This window comes from Nerophis ophidion, linkage group LG11 (genome assembly GCF_033978795.1).
Source record: "Nerophis ophidion isolate RoL-2023_Sa linkage group LG11, RoL_Noph_v1.0, whole genome shotgun sequence".
NCBI classification, from domain to species: Eukaryota; Metazoa; Chordata; class Actinopteri; order Syngnathiformes; family Syngnathidae; genus Nerophis; species Nerophis ophidion.
In genome coordinates, this window is record NC_084621.1 from 15923371 (window position 1) to 15942992 (window position 19622).

The 19622-nt window shown below is 40.7% G+C and overlaps 1 protein-coding gene across 1 annotated transcript; it reads left to right on the forward strand.

Annotated features, from left to right (window-relative positions):
- Positions 1-6445: 6445 nt before the first annotated feature.
- si:dkeyp-97a10.2 (uncharacterized) lies at positions 6446-18778 on the forward strand. Its single transcript, XM_061915155.1, has 6 exons — positions 6446-6742; positions 8038-8094; positions 8233-8598; positions 12628-12867; positions 16536-16635; positions 18485-18778. Exons 2-6 carry the CDS (start codon positions 8049-8051, stop codon positions 18528-18530), a joined length of 798 nt encoding a protein of 265 aa, XP_061771139.1. The 5' UTR covers positions 6446-6742; positions 8038-8048; the 3' UTR covers positions 18531-18778.
- The last annotated feature ends 844 nt before the right edge of the window (positions 18779-19622 follow it).

The following is a 19622-nucleotide window of genomic DNA, read 5'->3' on the forward strand; positions in this document are numbered from 1 at the left end:
CCCCTCATAGGGAATAATGGCAATAGTCTGTTCCGGTGTCAAACTGCTGCCATCCTTGGCCTTTTTAGAATTGTTTTCAGTTCCATTTTAGCATTTTCCACCTGTAAAAATTGTAACCGGCTAGCTTTTTAAAGGCCTACTGAAATAAGATTATCTTATACAAACGGGGATAGCAGGTCCATTCTATGTGTCATACTAGATCATTTCGCGATATTGCCATATTTTTGCTGAAAGGATTTAGTAGAGAACATCCACGATAAAAGTTTGCAACTTTTGGTCACTAATAAAAAAGCCTTGCCTGTACCGGAAGTAGCAGACGATGTGCGCGTGACGTCACGGGTTGGGGAGCTCCTCACATCTGAACATTGTTTACAATCATGGCCACCAGCAGCTAGAGCGATTCGTACCGAGAAATCGACAATTTCCCCATTAATTTGAGCAAAGAAGAAAGATTTGTGGATGAGGATAGTGAGAGGGAAGGACTACAAGAAAAAAAAAAAAAAGACGAGGGCAGTGGGAGCGTTTCAGATGTTATTAGACACATTTAAGTCTCACCTTAAAACTCATCTGTATACTCTAGCCTTTAAATAGACCTCCTTTTTAGACCAGTTGATCTGCCGCTTCTTTTCTTTCTCCTATGTCCCCCCCTTCCTTTGTCGAGGGGGTCCGGTCCGATGACCATGGATGAAGTACTGGCTGTCCAGAGTCGAGACCCAGGATGGACCGCTCGTCGGGACCCAGGATGGACCGCTCGCCTGTATCGGTTGGGGACATCTCTACGCTGCTGATCCGCTTGAGATGGTTTCCTGTGGACGGGACTCTCGCTGCTGTCTTGGATCCGCTTGAACTGAACTCTCGCGGCTGTGTTGGAGCCACTATGGATTGAACTTTCACAGTATCATGTTAGACCCGCTCGACATCCGTTGCTTTCGGTCCCCTAGAGGGGGGGGGGGGTTGCCCACATCTGAGGTCCTCTCCAAGGTTTCTCATAGTCAGCATTGTCACTGGCGTCCCACTGGATGTGAATTCTCCCTGCCCACTGGGTGTGAGTTTTCCTTGCCCTTTTGTGGGTTCTTCCGAGGATGTTGTAGTCGTAATGATTTGTGCAGTCCTTTGAGACATTTGTGATTTGGGGCTATATAAATAAACATTGATTGATTGATTGATTGACATTTACTAGGATAATTCTGGAAAATCCCTTATCTGCTTATTGTGTTACTAGTGTTTTAGTGAGATTATATAGTGGTACCTGAAAGTCAGAGGGGTGTGGTGATCGCCAGTGTCTCTGAGTGAAGCCACGGAGGAGCCAAGGGAGTCCTAGCTGCCTCTTGGACAGCTGCAGGAAGAACGACACAAGCTCCGCTCATGTCTACGGTAAGAGCCGACTTATTACCACAATTTTCTCACCGAAACCTGCCGGTTGACATGCGGTAGGGAACCATGTTCGCTTGACCGCTCTGTTCCATAGTAAAGCTTCTCCTTCGGGAATGTAAACAAGGAAACACCGGCTGTGTTTGTGTTGCTAAAGGCGGCCGCAATACACCGCTTCCCGCCTACATCTTTCTTCTTTGACGTCTCCATTATTAATTGAACAAATTGCAAAAGATTCAGCAACACAGATGTCCAGAAATCTGTGTAATTATGCGATTAAAGCAGACTACTTATAGCTTGGATCGGGCTGGAAGAACATGTCCGCTACAACCGGTGACGTCACGCGCACACGTTATGATTCCGCGACGTTTTCAACAGGATACTTCGCGCGAAATTTAAAATTGCAATTTAGTAAACTAAAAAGGCCGTATTGGCATGTGTTGCAATGTTAATATTTCATCATTGATGTATAAACTATCAGACTGTGTGGTCGCTAGTAGTGGCTTTCAGTAGGTTAAAGGCCTACTGAAATGAGATGTTCTTATTTAAACGGGGATAGCAGGTCCATTCTATGTGTCATACTTGATCATTTTGCGATATTGCCATATTTTTGCTGACAGGATTTAGTAGAGAACATCGACGATATATATAAATATATATATATATATATATATATACACACACATACATGTATATGTATGTCTGTTGGAAGGCCAATGCGATCATCAAAAGGTTTGTAAACTTCTGATCTAGACTAAGATGACTAATTCAGTGTTAAAATTTGAGAGGGGCCCCGGTCACCTCTGTAGTGGAAAAGTTGTGCCCTGAGGTCAAAACGGTTAAGAAGCTCTTCCCAAACAGTATCATTAAAAGCGTTACTAAAACGGCCTTCTTTCATCTCCGTAATATCGCAAAAATTCGCTCCATTCTGTCCACTAAAGACGCTGCGATCAATATCCATGCGTTTGTTACGTCCCGCCTCGACTACTGTAACGTATTATTTTCGGGTCTCCCCATGTCTAGCATTAAAAGATTACAGTTGGTACAAAATGCGGCAGCTAGACTTTTGACAAGAACAAGAAAGTTTGATCACATTACGCCTGTACTGTATATACCTTTATATACATATATACATATATATATACCTATACTGGCTCACCTGCACTGGCTTCCTGTGCACTTAAGATGTGACTTTAAGGTTTTACTACTTACGTATAAAATACTACACGGTCTAGCTCCATCCTATCTTGCCGATTGTATTGTACCATATGTCCCGGCAAGAAATCTGCGTTCAAAGGACTCCGGCTTATTAGTGATTCCCAAAGCCCAAAAAAAGTCTGCGGGCTATAGAGCGTTTTCATTTCGGGCTCCAGTACTCTGGAATGCCCTCCCGGTAACAGTTCGAGATGCCACCTCAGTAGAAGCATTTAAGTCCCACCGTAAAACTCATTTGTATACTCTAGCCTTTAAATAGACTCCCTTTTTGGACCAGTTGATCTGCCGTTTCTTTTCTTTTTCTTCTATGTCCCACTCTCCCTTGTGGAGGGGGTCCGGTCCGATCCGGTGGCCATGTACTGCTCGCCTGTGTATCGGCTTGGGACATCTCTGCGATGCTGATCCTCCTCCGCTTGGGATGGTTTCCTGCTGGCTCCGCTGTGAGCGGGACTCTCGCTGCTGTGTTGGATCCGCTTTGGACTGGACTCTCGCGACTGTGTTGGATCCTTTATGGATTGAACTTTCACAGTATCATGTTAGACCCGCTCGACATCCATTGCTTTCCTCCTCTCCAAGGTTCTCATAGTCATCATTGTCACCGACGTCCCACTGGGTCATTATTGTCACCGATGTCCCACTGGGTGTGAGTTATCCTTGCCCTTATGTGGGCCTACCGGGGATGTCGTAGTGGTTTGTGCAGCCCTTTGAGACACTAGTGATTTAGGGCTATATAAGTAAACATTGATTGATTGATTGATATCATAATGTGCATGGATGCATGCCTCATGTGTTGATGTGAAAGTGAAAGTGTTAGTCAGCCTGTGTGTGAGCGCCCCCCGCTGGTTCTGCTCCTTCCTAACTGGCGAGGCGAGCATATTCATCATCATAATGAGTCCATGTCAATAAGTCATGTCGTTACGCGGCTCCACAAAACAATCTCATCTCGCCTAATTGCCGCCACTCGCTGGAATTTGCACATTTTGCCTCCAGTAATGGTCTGTTTCCCAGGGGAAGAAAGAGACTGTGACGCCGTCACCTTGGCGTGTGAATTCTTTTACAAGCTGACCATTTGCATTGTTGCCTTTTATTCCACTCAAGCCCTGCATTGTCACTCACTAATGTGAGGTTCACTTCCCTGACATGACTGCTCTAAATAATCCCTGATTGTGTGCACAATGATTATTCAATGTGTGACTTTACACAGTGTGTGTGTGCACAGTGATTATTCAACGTGTGACTTTACAGTGTGTGTGTGCACAATGATTATTCAATGTGTGACTTTACAGTGTGTGTGTGCACAATGATTATTCAATGTGTGACTTTACACAGTGTGTGTGTGCACAATGATTATTCAATATGTGACTTTACACAGTGTGTGTGTGCACAATGATTATTCAATGTGTGACTTTACACTGTGTGTGTGCACAATGATTATTCAATGTGTGACTTTACACAGTGTGTGTGCACAATGATTATTCAATGTGTGACTTTACACTGTGTGTGTGTGCACAATGATTATTCAATATGTGACTTTACACAGTGTGTGTGTGCACAATGATTATTCAATGTGTGACTTTACACAGTGTGTGTGCACAATGATTATTCAATGTGTGACTTTACACAGTGTGTGTGTGCAGAGTGATTATTCAATGTGTGACTTTACACTGTGTGTGTATGCACAATGATTATTCAATGTGTGACTTTACACTGTGTGTGTGTGCACAATGATTATTCTACATGAGACTTTACACTGTGTGTGTGCACAATGATTATTCAACATGTGACTTTACACAGTGTGTGTGTGCACAGTGATTATTCAATGTGTGACTTTACACTGTGTGTGTGTGTGTGCACAATGATTATTTAATGTGTGACTTTACAGTGTGTGTGTGTGTGTGCACAATGATTATTCAATGTGTGACTTTACACTGTGTGTGTGCACAATGATTATTCAATGTGTGACTTTACACTGTGTGTGTGTGTGTGTGCACAATGATTATTCAATGTGCGACTTTACACTGTGTGTGTGTGCACAATGATTATTCAATGTGTGACTTTACACTGTGTGTGTGTGTGCACAGTGATTATTCAATGTGTGACTTTACACAGTGTGTGTGTGCACAATGATTATTCAATGTGTGACTTTACACAGGGTGTGTGTGCACAGTGATTATTCAATGTGTGACTTTACACACTGTGTGTGTGTGTGTGCACAGTGATTATTCAATGTGTGACTTTACACAGCTTGGGTAACGAAACATGGCATTGTGGGATTTAACGGGAATTGGTCCCCAGGAGGACCAGCGTGATTCAGTACCCGTTCCTAGTAATGCATGACATCTATTACAGTGGACAGGCGCTCAGTTAGAGTGTATTTCTAAAAAGTGTACACAGTACACAATAGACACATGCGGGTTAGCATTTAAGCTACAGACACCCAAAACAAGGTGTTTGCAGTAGGGATTATTAAAAGCAAGGCCCTGTGATGAGGTGGCGACTTGTCCAGGGTCTACTCCTCCTTCTGCCCGATTGTAGCTGAGATAGACACCAGCGCCCCCCGCGACCCCAAAGGGAATAAGCGGTAGAAAATGGATGGATTATTAAAAGCTATTTTGAACTGTAAATAATCAGCTGTTAGAAACATACACAATAACGAATATCGCTGTAAACCAGGGGTGTCAAAAGTGCGGACCGGGGGCCATTTGAGGCCCGCAGCTAATCGCCACACATTCTGCAAAAATTTAAAAATCTATAGTATTGCAAAAATAAAAAATAAAACATTTATAAAAAGTGGAATGAGGTGAAATCTAATGAGAAAAAGTGGCAATGTTGACACAAAGCTGCCATGCAGGCAGCTTTTTTTTTTCCTTTTGTCTTTATTTTCTTTTTTTTTCCATTGGTCAAAAAGAAAAGGACAAAAAAATCTATGTAATAATGAATTATTACTTAAAATTGTCACTTTAAATTGTTTTATGTGGAAAAAAATGTTCATATGTTGTGTGGTTGCCATATCAAAACATCAAAGTTTTGACAAAAGAGCATAAAACAAACAAAATAATAGTTCAAACTTAAAATCGACAGATATATCGGAAGTTGATCTGGAAATTTAGGTGTTAAAAGTAAAAAAAAAACTAATAAAGATGTGTCACTTTATGAGTGGGGAACCTTTCGGATCTCAAATATATTTATCCATCCATCCATCCATTTTCTACCGCTTATTCCCTTTCGGGGTCGCGGGGGGCGCTGGCGCCTATCTCAGCTACAATCGGGCGGAAGGCGGGGTACACCCTGGACAAGTAGGATTTTATTTAACTTTTTACTGTGATTACTTAAAAATATTAAATAATTAAAATCAGTGGTGTCCTGCATTATTGATCTTTGAGGGCTATAATTGCTAAATAAAGGAACTCTCCTGAAAGAATCAATAAAGTACTATCTATCCATCTAAATACTGCATATTTCAGTTTTACTATAAAAAACAAAGTTGTCTATGACAGAAAGGGCATAAAACCTTATTTGTTTTACTTTATATCAACTTCAAGTTGATATAAAGATTTACTGTAAGAATTAAATAAAAAATAATAATAATAAGACTTATTTTTAACATTTTAGTGACTGAGACCCTCTATGCTCCCCAGGAGCCCTAAGGATTAAAAAAAAAATCCATATATTTTGTTATGGTTTGAAAATGAAAAATATCCAAATGGCCCCCGCATGCTTAAATTTTTCCGCGCGCGGCCCTCTGTGGAAAAAGTTTGGACATCCCTGCTGTTAACCTTTCCTAACAACACAATATTGTTGCATTTCCTAACAATAGATGTGTAGCTCCAGTCGAGAGGAAGCTGTTCTGTGCAGGAAAGAGGGGTGGAGTCCACTGCGAGGAAACCCTCTTGAAAACAGGGCCTGGTGCTGTTTGGACCTGACCAGCAGAAGACCTGCTACTTCTTACCACTCCTGTGATGCATTAAGACTATTTTCATTCCCAGGCTGCACTTTGACCTTTGGTGAAGTGAAGGGAATTTTTGGGAAGCTGGTTACGAATTGCAGGGGGTTTTTTTTTCCTCTTTCCTGCTGGCATCACAGCTCTGCTCGAGGAAGCTTCATTTCAATTCTGGCACAATCGCCTCGCTTGCTGTTGTTCTTTGGACCGTCAACTGTGAGTCGCTTTTACATTGGAGCAACATTCTGCTATCGTTGTTTTATTACTATTATTATTGCAGAAGGACAGAGGTCTTGTTTGGATTGCTAATAGATAGCAGGCTAATACATATTATACACAAGTATTCAATTACAGTGGGGCAAAAAAGTATTTAAGTTCTCCCACTTAAAATGATGACAGAGGTGTGTAATTTTCATCGTAGGTACACTTCAACTGTGAGAGACAGAATGTGAAAAAAAAAATTCACATTGTAGGAATTTTAAAGAATTTATTTGTAAATTGTGCTGGAAAATAAGTATTTGGTCAACCATTCAAAGCTCTCACTGATGGAAGGAGGTTTTGGCTCAAAATCTCACGATACATGGCCCCATTCATTCTTTCCTTAACACGGATCAATCATCCTGTCCCCTTAGCAGAAAAATAGCCCCAAAGCATGATGTTTCCACCCCCATGCTTCACAGTAGGTGTGGTGTTCTTGGGATGCAACTCAGTATTCTTCTTCCTCCAAACACGACCAGTTGAGTTTATACCAAAAAGTTCTATTTTGCTTTCATCTGACCACGTGACATTCTCCCAATCCTCTGCTGTATCATCCATGTATCCATTTTGGTATTAACTCAACTAGTCGTGTTTGATGGAAGAAGAATAAATAAAATATATATAAATAAAATAAATATTTGAATTTAAGTGTTCATTTATTTACACATTTACACACACATAACACTCATCTACTCATTGTTGAGTTTTAAGGGTTGAATTGTCCATCTTTGTTTTCCTAACCATATGCATGTACAGTAGATGGCAGTATTCTCCTGTTTAAGAGTGTCACAACATTGCTGTTTACGGCAGACAAACTGCTTTACGGTAGACGAAAATGTGACTGCTGTTGTTGTGTGTTGTTACCGCGCTGGGAGGACGTTAATGAGACTGCCTAACAATAAACCCACATAAGAAACCAATAATTCGCCCTCGCTGATTCTGCAGTTATAAAGTCATTGGGCAGGCACGCTGTTTATATTGTGGGAAAACGGACGTGAAAACAGGCCACGCCCCCTCCAGCTCCGCCTGAATTTTGGGAGATTTTCGGCAGAAAATTTGTCCCGGGAGGTTTTTCGGGAGAAGCGCTGAATTTCAGGAGTCTCCCGAGAAATCCGGGAGGGTTGGCAAGTATGGTGGCCCCCCCCCCCCCCCCCCCCCCCCCCTAAAATGTAAATGTTACAGTCCTGATAGTTTTACCCTAAAGTCTTGTCAGTTTTTTTTTTTACCGGTTTTTTGTCTTCTGTGTTCATCAGGTGGTGTGGTCATGGACTTCCTGTGTTGGAGAGTTGCCAGGCTGCTGCTGTTCCTGTGTAAGAGATGCATTGTTATCAACATTGTGTAAGAGTTGTATTGATATCAACATTGTGTAAGAGTTTTATTGATATCAACATTGCACGACCATGGGCTACGTGCAGAAGTGAGCGTGAGACTGAACCCCTCTCCTCTAGTCCCCCATGGTCTCCAGGGCGTGTCCGTGTCCATCTCCAGCAAGGATCCAGTGTACGTCATCCCGGGAAGTACCCTCCTCCTGCGGGCCCACCTGGAGTTGGGGCCCCTGGAAGCCGTGTCAGAGGTCACGTGGGAGCGGGAGCCCGAGAGCGGCGCCCCTGAGGGGGGCGTGAGGCTGGCGGCGTGCCCGGGAGGAAGCCTCCAGTGCGCGGGCATCAAGGCCAAGGTGCGCGTGAGTCTGGAAGGTCAGGAGAGCGTCCTTCACCTGAGCGACTACAGCGCTGAGGACGGCGGCGTCTACGCAGTGACCGTGACCGACCACCAGGGGGCCAGGAGCACTGCAAGATGCACGGTCAGAGAATATGGTGAGTAGTCTTTGACCCATTCACTTCAACTACACTCTATTTACTGGATAGTAGTCTGTTTACTTCAATTGTTAGTTCTTCCCTTATTACCTCTTATGTCTTTTATTTTACCCCATATTTGTTCCCACAACCGCACCTTTAGTTGGAGTCTTTAATCTCGTTATATGCAAATACTGTACATATATACTATGTGTACATTATACTGTATAGACAATGTGTACATATATACATCATACTGTATATACAGTATGTGTACGTTATATATCATAATGTGTATACACTATGTGTGCATTATATATCATACTGTACATGTATACTATGTGTACATTATACTGTATAGACAATGTGTACATTATATATATATCATACTGTATATACAGTGTGTGCACATATATCATACTGTGTATACAGAATGTGTACATTATACATCATACTGTGTATACTGTATGTGTACATTATATATGATACTGTATAAACAATATGTGTACATTATATATATATATATCTATCATACTGTATATACAATGTGTACATTATGTATCATACTGTATATGTGTACATTATATATCATACTGCATTTATGTCTACATTATACAGTATATCATACTGTATTTACGTATGCGTACATTATATATCATTGTGTATATACAGTTTGTGTAAATTATACATCATACAGTGTATACAGTGAACTATGTATACATTATCATACTGTGTATACAGTATGTGTACATTATACATCATAATATGTGTAGATTATTGTATTATACTGTGTATACAGTACATTATGTGTACAATATTGTACTATACTGTGTACATTATTGTATTATACTGTGTATACAGTAGATTATGTGTAAAATAATGCATTATACTGTATATGTATACTTTGTGTATATTACTGTATTATAGTATGTGTACATTATTGTATCGTACTGTGTATACAGTATACTATGTGTACATTACTGTACTATACTGAGTACAAAGTACATTGTGTACAATATTGTATTATATTGTATATGTATACTATGTGTACATTACTGTATTATACTATGTGTACATTATTGTATTAGGCTGAGTATGCAGTATACTATGTGTACATTATTGTATCATACTGTGTATACAGTATACTATGTGTACATTATTGTATTATACTGTGTATACAGTACAATATGTGTACAATATTGTATTATAGTATGTGTACATTATTGTATCATACTGTGTATACAGTATACTATGTGTACATTACTGTATTATACTATGTGTACATTATTGTATTATACTGAGTACACAGTACATTATGTGTTACAATATTGTATTATACTGTATGTGTATACTATGTGTACATTACTGTATTAGGCTGAGTATACAGTATACTATGTGTACATTATTGTATCATACTGTGTATACAGAATACTATGTGTACATTACCATATTAAACTATGTGTACATTATTGTATCATACTGAGTATACAGTATAGTATGTGTACATTATTGTAGTATACTGTGTAAACAGTATACTATGTGTACATTACTGTAGTATACTGTATATGTATAGTACAAGAATACTGCAGAGCTGTATATAATATTTTGGTAGGTTACTGTACATGAGCGAGGTAAATATTAGAAGTGAGTTTTGTGACTAATAAAGTTATAAATGCATCTTTTGGAGTAATCTAAGTTAGAAAACTGGGGGGGGGGGGGAGTAAATAAATGATCAAAAATTGGTGTAAAATGTTTTCAAATGTCTCAAATATACAGTGAGTATTTCTACCCAATTAAATGTATGTAATTCATGCAAAACTAAATGTATATTTTCCATTTATTTTGTTAAGTCATCCATAATACAATTAAGTAGGAACCTGTCAAAATTGACCATCAGTTTTTTAAAAGGTATTACCATTATTAAAGTATTATTTCTTACAAAAACCCGTCTCCATATGAGTTGGGAAATTGTGTTGGATGTAAATATAAACGGAATACAATGATTTGCAAATCCTTTTCAACCCATATTCAGTTGAATATGCTACAAAGACAAAGTGATAAAAAAAAATTATTGCAAACAATCATTAACTTTAGAATTTGATGCCAGCAACACGTGACAAAGAAGTTGGGAAAGGTGGCCATAAATACTGATAAAGTTGAGGAATAATCATCAAACACTTATATGGGACATCCCACAGGTGTGCAGGCTAATTGGGAACAGGTGGGTGCCATGATTGGGTATAAAAAAAGCTTCCCAGAAAATGCTCAGTCTTTCACAAGAAAGGATGGGGCGAGGTACACCCTTGTCCACAACTGCGTGAGCAAATAGTCAATCAATTTAAGAACAACGTTTCTCAAAGTCCAATTGCAAGAAATTTAGGGATTTCAACATCTACGCTGCATAATGTCATCAAAAGGTTCAGAGAATCTGGAGAAATCACTCCACGTAAGCGGCATGGCCGGAAACCAACATTGAATGACCGTGACCTTCAATCCCTCAGACAGCACTGTATCAAAAACCGGCATCAATGTCTAAAGGATATCACCACATGGGCTCAGGAACACTTCAGAAAACCACTGTTACTAAATACAGTTGGTCGCTACATCTGTAAGTGCAAGTTAAAGCTCTACTATGAAAAGCAAAAGCCGTTTATCAACAACACCCAGAAACGCCGCCGGCTTCGCTGGGCCTAAACTCATCTAAGATGGACTGATGCAAAGTGGAAAAGTGTTCTGTGGTCTGACAAGTCCACATTTCAATTTTTGGGGGAAACTGTTTACGTTGTGTCCTCCGGATCAAAGAGGAAAAGAACCATCTGGATTGTTTTAGGTGCAAAGTTCAAAAGCCAGCATCTATGATGGTATGGAGGTGTATTAGTGCCCAAGGCATAGGTAACTTACACATCTGTAAAGGCACCAATAATGCTGAAAGGTACATACAGGTTTTGGAGCAACATATGTTGTCATCCAAGCAACGTTATCATGGACGCCCCTGCTTATTTCAGCAAGACAATGACAAGCTTTGTTGCAACAGTGTGGCTTCGTAGTAAAAGAGTGTGGGTACTAGACTGGCCTGCCTGCAGTCCAGACCTGTCTCCCATGGAGAATGTGTGGCGCTACTGAAGCGTAAAATACGACAGCGGAGACCCCGCACTGTTGAACGACTGAAGCTGTACATAAAACAAGAATGGGAAAGAATTCCACTTTCAAAGCTTCAACAATTAGTTTCCTCAGTTCCTAAAGGTTTATTGAGTGTTGTTAGAAGAAAAGGTGATGTAACACAGTGGTGAACATGCCCTTTCCCAACTACTTTGGAACGTGTTGCAGCAATGAAATTCTAAATTAATGATTATTTGCAAAAAGAAAAAAAGTTTATGAGTTTGAACATCAAATATGTTGTCTTTGTAGTGCATTCAACTGAATATTGGTTGAAAAGGATTTGCAAATCATTGTATTCCGTTTATATTTACATCGAACACAATTTTCCAACTCATGGAAACGGGGTTTGCATTTACCAATAATTTTTTTCCTGTATTAATCTTTTATCAATTAATATTTTTATGGGGTTTGTAGAGAAAATGTTAACTAAATCATTTTAATGTGTTCATTTTTTTTTACATAACATTTTTGTATACTGTATACTTTTTCAAATATTTCTCTGCAATTTTATATGTAAATATAATTTTTAATTGAAATGTGTATATTTTCATGTATTCTATCGTTATTTATCACTAATTTAACTCTTACCTTAATGTAGTATTGCTTTAACAAATTAAAATAAATCCTTTAATTTTGTCAGTTAAGTCTTAGCCTATCAGTGTACATTATTATTATTATTATTATTATTGTCATTATCGTCCGCATTATTATTATCATGAATTTTTTGTGAATTTAGTGGAATTGTGAGGCGTGAGCATGTTCAAAAATAATCAATACAGGTTGAAATAGTTAATTGAATGAATACATTTAAAATATTGAAGCTTGATTTAATATCTCCTTCCTAAAGAAGGGTTATTTGAGATGGCGTGTCCACCTTTGACCTTTGGCCAGAGCCCGTGCATCACGTGACGGTCAGCATCAACGCCTCTCATTCCTTGCTGGTGTGCGGCGAGGCGTGGGGGACGGAGCCCCACTTCAGTTGGCTGCACGAGAGGGCGGCCGTCACCCAGAGCGTGGGGCGGGTGTCGGAGGACGGCAGCAGGCTGCTGGTCACCAAGGTGCCGCTCTGCGGACACTTCACCTGCATCGTCAGCAACCAGCTGGGCTACAGCGCCGCCACCTACACGGCCGGTGAGTCAGCCACTAAATATGGGTTAAAAAGGATTTGCAAATCATTGTATTCTGTTTATATTTACATCCAACACAATTTCCCAACTCATATGGAAACGGGGTTTGAATATACACACATTTACAGTGGGGCAAAAAAGTATTTAGTCAGCCAGCGATTGTGCAAGTTCTCCCACTTAAAATGATGACAGAGGTCTGTAATTTTCATCAGAGGTACACTTCAACTGTGAGAGACAGAATGTGAAAAAAAAATCCAGGAATTCATATTGTAGGAATTTTGGAGAATTTATTTGTAAATTATGGTGGAAAATAAGTATTTGGTCAAGCATTCAAAGCTCTCACTGATGGAAGGAGGTTTTGGCTCAAAATCTCATGATACATGGCCCCATTCATTCTTTCCTTAACACGGATCAATCGTCCTGTCCCCCTTAGCAGAAAAACAGCCCCAAAGCATGATGTTTCCACCCCCATGCTTCACAGTAGGTATGGTGTTCTTGGGTTGCAACTCAGTATTCTTCTTCCTCCAAACATGACCAGTTGAGTTTATACCATAAAGTTCCATTTTGGTTTCATCTGACCACATGACATTCTCCCAATCCTCTGCTGTATCATCCATGTATCCATTTTGGTATCAACTCAACTCGTCGTGTTTGGAGGAAGAAGAATACTGAGTTGCATCCCAAGAACACCATACCTACTGTGAAGCATGGGGGTGGAAACATCATGCTTTAGGGCTGTTTTTCTGCTAAGGAGACAGGACGATTGATCCGTGTTAAGGAAAGAATGAATGGGGCCATGTATCGTGAGATTTTGAGCCAAAACCTCCTTCCATCAGTGAGAGCTTTGAATGGTTGACCAAATACTTATTTTCCACCATAATTTACAAATAAATTATTTAAAATTCCTACAATGTGAATTCCTGGATTTTTTTTTTCACATTCTGTCTCTCACAGTTGAAGTGTACCTATGATGAAAATTACAGACCTCTGTCATCATTTTAAGTGGGAAAAATTGCACAATCGCTGGCTGACTAAATACTTTTTTGCCCCACTGTATGTATATATATATATATATATATATATATGTATATATATATATATATATATATATATATATATATATATATATATATATATATATATATATATATATATATGTATGTGTACATACAAATATGCATATATACACAGAATAAAATAAACTAGACAAATAAGTGGGCTACCAGTTTAAAGAAGTTAATTCTATTCATATAACTACCAAAAAGACATACAATAAGTATTTCAAAAATATATTTATTTAAATTTGAATTTGAATGGTAATATTTGTAATTTTTCAAAAGGTGTGTGTATAAAGATAAACCCTAACCCCGATGTGGGCAAATGAAGGCCCTGGGGCCACATGCGGCCCATTTAAGCTTTTCAACCTGAGCCCGTTGGACATTTCCAAATAATTTTTTTTAGATGTTTAAAGTCCTACTGGAAGCCACTACTACCGACCACGCAGTCCGATAGTTTATATATCAATGATGAAATATTAACATTGCAACACATGCCAATACGGCCATTTTAGTTTACTAAATTGCAATTTTAAATTTCGCGCAAAGTATCCTGTTGAAAACGTTGCGGTATGATGACGCATGCGCGTGACGTCACGGATTGTAGCGGCCATTTTGTTCCAGCCTGATCCCGGCTATAAGTCGTATAATTCCACAGTATTCTGGACATCTGTGTTGCTGAATCTTTTGCAATTTGTTCAATTAGTAATGGAGACGTCAAAGAAGAAAGATGTAGGCGGGAAGCGCTGTATTGTGGCCGCCTTTAGCAACACAAACACAGCCGGTGTTTCCTTGTTTACATTCCCGAAGGTGAAGCTTTATTATGGAACAGAGCAGTCAAGCGAACATGGTTCCCTACCGCATGTCAACCGGCAGGTTTTGGTGAAAAAATGGTGGTAATAAGTCGGGTCTTACTGTAGACATGAGGGGAGTTTGCGTCGTTCCTCGTGCACCTGTCAAAGAGGCAGCTGCGGACTCTCTTGCCTCCTCCGACCGGCTGCCCCTGAACGTGGGATGCTTCCACTGTGGAGGAGGGGGGGGGGAAGCTTAGCCCCGCCCGACCGACTGCCTTCGCCTCGCCTCGTCGAGAAACGTGGCTTCCCTCAGAGACACCTGCGGTCACCACACCCCTCTGGCTTTCAGGTACGACCATATAATCTCACTAAAACACTAGTAACACAATAAGCAGATAAGGGATTTTCCAGAATTATCTTAGTAAATGTGTCTAATAACATCTGAATCGCTCCCACTGACCTGTCTTTTTTTTTCTTTGTAGTCCTTCACTCTAACTTTCCTCATCCACAAATCTTTCATCCTCGCTCAAATTAATGGGGAAATCGTCGCTTTCTCGGTCCGAATCGCCCTCGCTGCTGGTGGCCATGATTGTAAACAATGTTCAGATGTGAGGAGCTCCACAACTCGTGACGTCACGCGCACATCATCTGCTACTTCCGGTACAGGCAAGGCTTTTTTATTAGCAACCAAAAGTTGCAAACTTTATCATCGATGTTCTCTACCAAATCCTTTCAGCAAAAATATGGCAAGATGGCGAAATGATCAAGTATGACACATAGAATGGACCTGCTATCCCCGTTTAAATAAGAAAATCTCATTTCAGTAGGCCTTTAATGTGAACTCCTTTACATCTCTCTCTCCACAACCACGTACCCTACGTCACAGCCCTACGGCAACTCTGAAAGGACAAAACTCCCCCTCCTCACTCTCTGTTAACTTGGGACACCCTGAACTGTTTGTTACACTAGGATAATTCTGGAAAATCCTGTATCTGCTTGTTGTGTTACTAGTGTTTTAGTGAGATTATATAGTCCTACCTGAAAGTCGGAGGGGTGTGGTGACCGCAAGTGTCTTTTTTTTTTTTCCCCTCCTCCACGGTGTAAGCTTCCGACGGTCGGGGCCGTTGGGAGGAGGCAAGAGAGTCCGCAGCTGCAGGAAGAACGACGCAAACTCTCTGCTCATGTCTATGGTAAGAGCCGACTTATTGCAACAATTTTCTCACCGAAACCTGCTTGTTGACATGTGGTAGGGAACCATGTTCGCTTGACCGCTCTGTTCCATAGCAAAGCTTCATCGTCATCTTTCGGGAATGTAAACAGGGAAACACCGGCTGTGTTTGTGTTGCTAAAGGCGGCCGCAATACACTGCTTCCCGCCTACATCTTTCTTCTTTGACGTCTCCATTATTCATTAAACAAATTGCAAAAGATTCAGCAAAACAGATGTCCAGAATACTGTGGAATTATGCGATTAAAGCAGACGACTTATAGCTGGGATCGAGGCTGGATCAAAATTTACGCTACAATCCGTGACGTCACGCGCACGCGTCATCATACCATGACGTTTTCAGCAGGATAATTCGCGCAAAATTTAAAATTGCAATTTAGTAAACTAAAAAGGCCGTATTGGCATGTGTTGCAATGTTAATATTTCATCATTGATGTATAAACTATCAGACTGCGTGGTCGGTAGTAGTGGCTTTCAGTAGGCCTTTAAAGAATTGCTTCATACATATTTTCTATGATCAACTAGCTGGCAAGGAAAGAAGATAAATACAGTCATTCGGGGCGTGCCGCCATTTTGACTTTCGCCTTGTACCGCAGCTCCGTGTGAGGCCGGCGGAGTGAGCGGCACCACGGCGGCCGTGTGCTGTCTCATCGCCCTGCAGGTGATTGGTGGAGGCCTCGCCCTCCTCATGTGGAGGTACGCACATTCAACACACGACACGCTTCATCCATACTTGCCAACCCTACCGGAATTTCCAGGAGACTCCTGAAATTCAGCACCTCTCCCGAAAACCTCCCAGGACAATTTTTCTCCCGAAATTCAGGCGGAGCAGGAGGCCACGCCCCCTCCAGCTCCATGCGGACCTGAGTGACGTGTCGACAGCCTGGTTTCACGTCCGCTTTCCCACAATACAAACAGCGTGTCTGCCCAATGACGTTATAACTGTAGAATGATCGAGAGCGAGTTCTTGGTTTCTTATGTGGGTTTATTGTTAGGCAGTTTCATTAATGTCCTACCAGCGCGGTAACAACACACAACAACAGCAGTCACGTTTCCGTCTACCGTAAAGCAGTTTGTCTGCCGTAAACAGCAATGTTGTGACACTCTTAAACAGGACAATACTGTCATCTACTGCAGTGGTCCCCAACCACCGGGCCGCAGATTGAATTACCGATTGGTACCGGGCCGCAGAAGAATTTTTTATTATTTTTTTTTAATTTTTCTTTATTAAATCCACATAAAAAACACAATATACACTTACAATTAGTGCACCAACCACAAAAACCTCCCTTTTTCATGACAAAAACGTCCCCTTTTCCATGACAAAGAAAAAAAAAAATAAATAAATACTTGAATTTCAGTGTTCATTTGTCCCCGAGCCGCGGGACAATCAAGCGTTGACCGGTCCGCGGATACAAAAAGGTCGCTGACCACTAATCAACTGTAAATAGAATAGAATAGAATGTAGAATAGAATGTACTTTATTGATCCCTGGGGGAAATTCAGCACCACAGTTTGCTCACAATAAACAATGATAATAATAAATAATATGGCTTCACGGTGGCAGAGGGGTTAGTGTGTCTGCCTCACAATACGAAGGACCTGCAGTCCTGGGTTCAAATCCAGGCTCGGGATCTTTCTGTGTGGAGTTTGCATGTTCTCCCCGTGAATGCGTGGGTTCCCTCCGGGTACTCCGGCTTCCTCCCACTTCCAAAGACATGCACCTGGGGATAGGTTGATTGGCAACACTAAATTGGCCCTAGTGTGTGAATGTGAGTGTGAATGTTGTCTGTCTATCTGTGTTGGCCCTGCGATGAGGTGGTGACTTGTCCAAGGTGTACCCTGCCTTCCCCCTGATTGTAGCTGAGATAGGCGCCAACGCCCCCCGCGACCCCGAAAGGGAATAAGCGGTAGAAAAATGGATGGGATGGATGGATAATATATGAATAATATACCTATATTCTACATAAATTCTACATTTAAGTGCAGTCAAGGAACATATGCATTGTACAGTCTGATGGCTGTCCGAATAAAGGACCTCCTGTGTCGTTCCGTGTTACATTTTGGGAGTCTGAGCCTTCCACTGAACATGCTCATTCTCTCCGCAAGGTCCGAGTGTAGTGGGTGGGAGGTGTTGTCCATAATGGCTAGGAGTTTTGCTAGACTTCTTCTCTCTGACACCACCGCCAGAGTCTAGCTGTGCATGCATATGGTTAGAAAAATAGTGACAGAGAATATGGACAATTCAACCCTTAACTCAACAATGAGTAGATGAGTGTTATGTGTGTGTACTGTATATGTGTACATAAATGAACACTGAAATTCAAGTATTTATTTTTTCTATATATTTATAATAATAAAACATATATATATATAGCTAGAATTAACTGAAGGTCAAGTATTTCTTATATATATAAATATATATATATATGAAATACTTGACTCTTAACCCCACCCCCCACCTCCCGAAATCGGAGGTCTCAAGGTTGGCAAGTATGGCTTCATCTGCTCCTACCGTCCTTTTATCCTTGATGTTTGCCGGCAGGAGGAGGAAGAACAGAGGGGAGAGACTCCGTGAAGAGCCCATTTAAAACTTTTCTCGCCGCCATCACTGCGCTCAGGGCGGAAAAGGAGGAGGAAGCAGGACTTTTCCCGCCTAAATACACCGTGGATAGTGAGTAGTCACACTGCCTCCTGCTGGGCGACGCTTGGCACTGCACTTTTTTTATACAACTGTATAATAAATACATGCAAATACTTAAGAAAACAATATATTTTTTTTGTATTGCTCCTCAAAACTCTGAAAAATAAAGAAAAAAAGTCACAAAAATACTATTGAGTACTCTTTTCGTCAAGTCATGCTTGTCACATATTGTAAGAAAAAAAATGTTGCCGTTTAAAGTGTCTAAAAACATTCGTTATTTCAACCAGAATTCATTAAAAATTAAAAAAAAGAATTATTTTATAATAAATACGATTTTTATTTTATTATTTAAAAAACATGGGGATAGGTTGATTGGCAATTGGCTCTAATGTGTGAATGTTGTCTATCTGTGTTGGCCCTGTGATGATGAGTTAGCGACTTGTCCAGGGTGTACGCCGCCTTCCGCCCGATTGCAGCTGAGATAGGCTCCAGCACCTCCCGCGACCCTGAAAGGGACAATCGGCAGGAAAATGGATGGATGGATGGATGGATATTTATTTTTAACAAGTCATAAACCCTGACTGATGCCTGGCACACTGCCCCCTGCTGGGTGATACTTGGCACTGCACCATGTTGAATACAACTGAATAGTAAATACATGCAAATACTTAAGAAAAACCCCAAAAAATGTTGTATTGCTCATCAAAACTCTGAAAAATAAAGAAAATAAGTCCCAAAAATACTTTTGAGTACTCTTTTTGTCAAGTCATGCTTGTCACGTATTGTAAGAAGACGGGCAGTTTTGCCGTTTAAAGTGTCTAAAAACATTCGTAATTTCAACCAGAATAGATTTCATAATAAATACGATTTTTGTTTTATTATTTAAAAACATGGGATAGGTTGATTGACAACACTAAATTGGCCCTAGTGTGTGAATGTGAGTGTGAATGTTGTCTGTCTATCTGTGTTGGCCCTGCGATGAGGTGGAGACTTGTCCAGGGTGTACCCCGCCTTCCGCCCGATTGTAGCTGAGATAGGC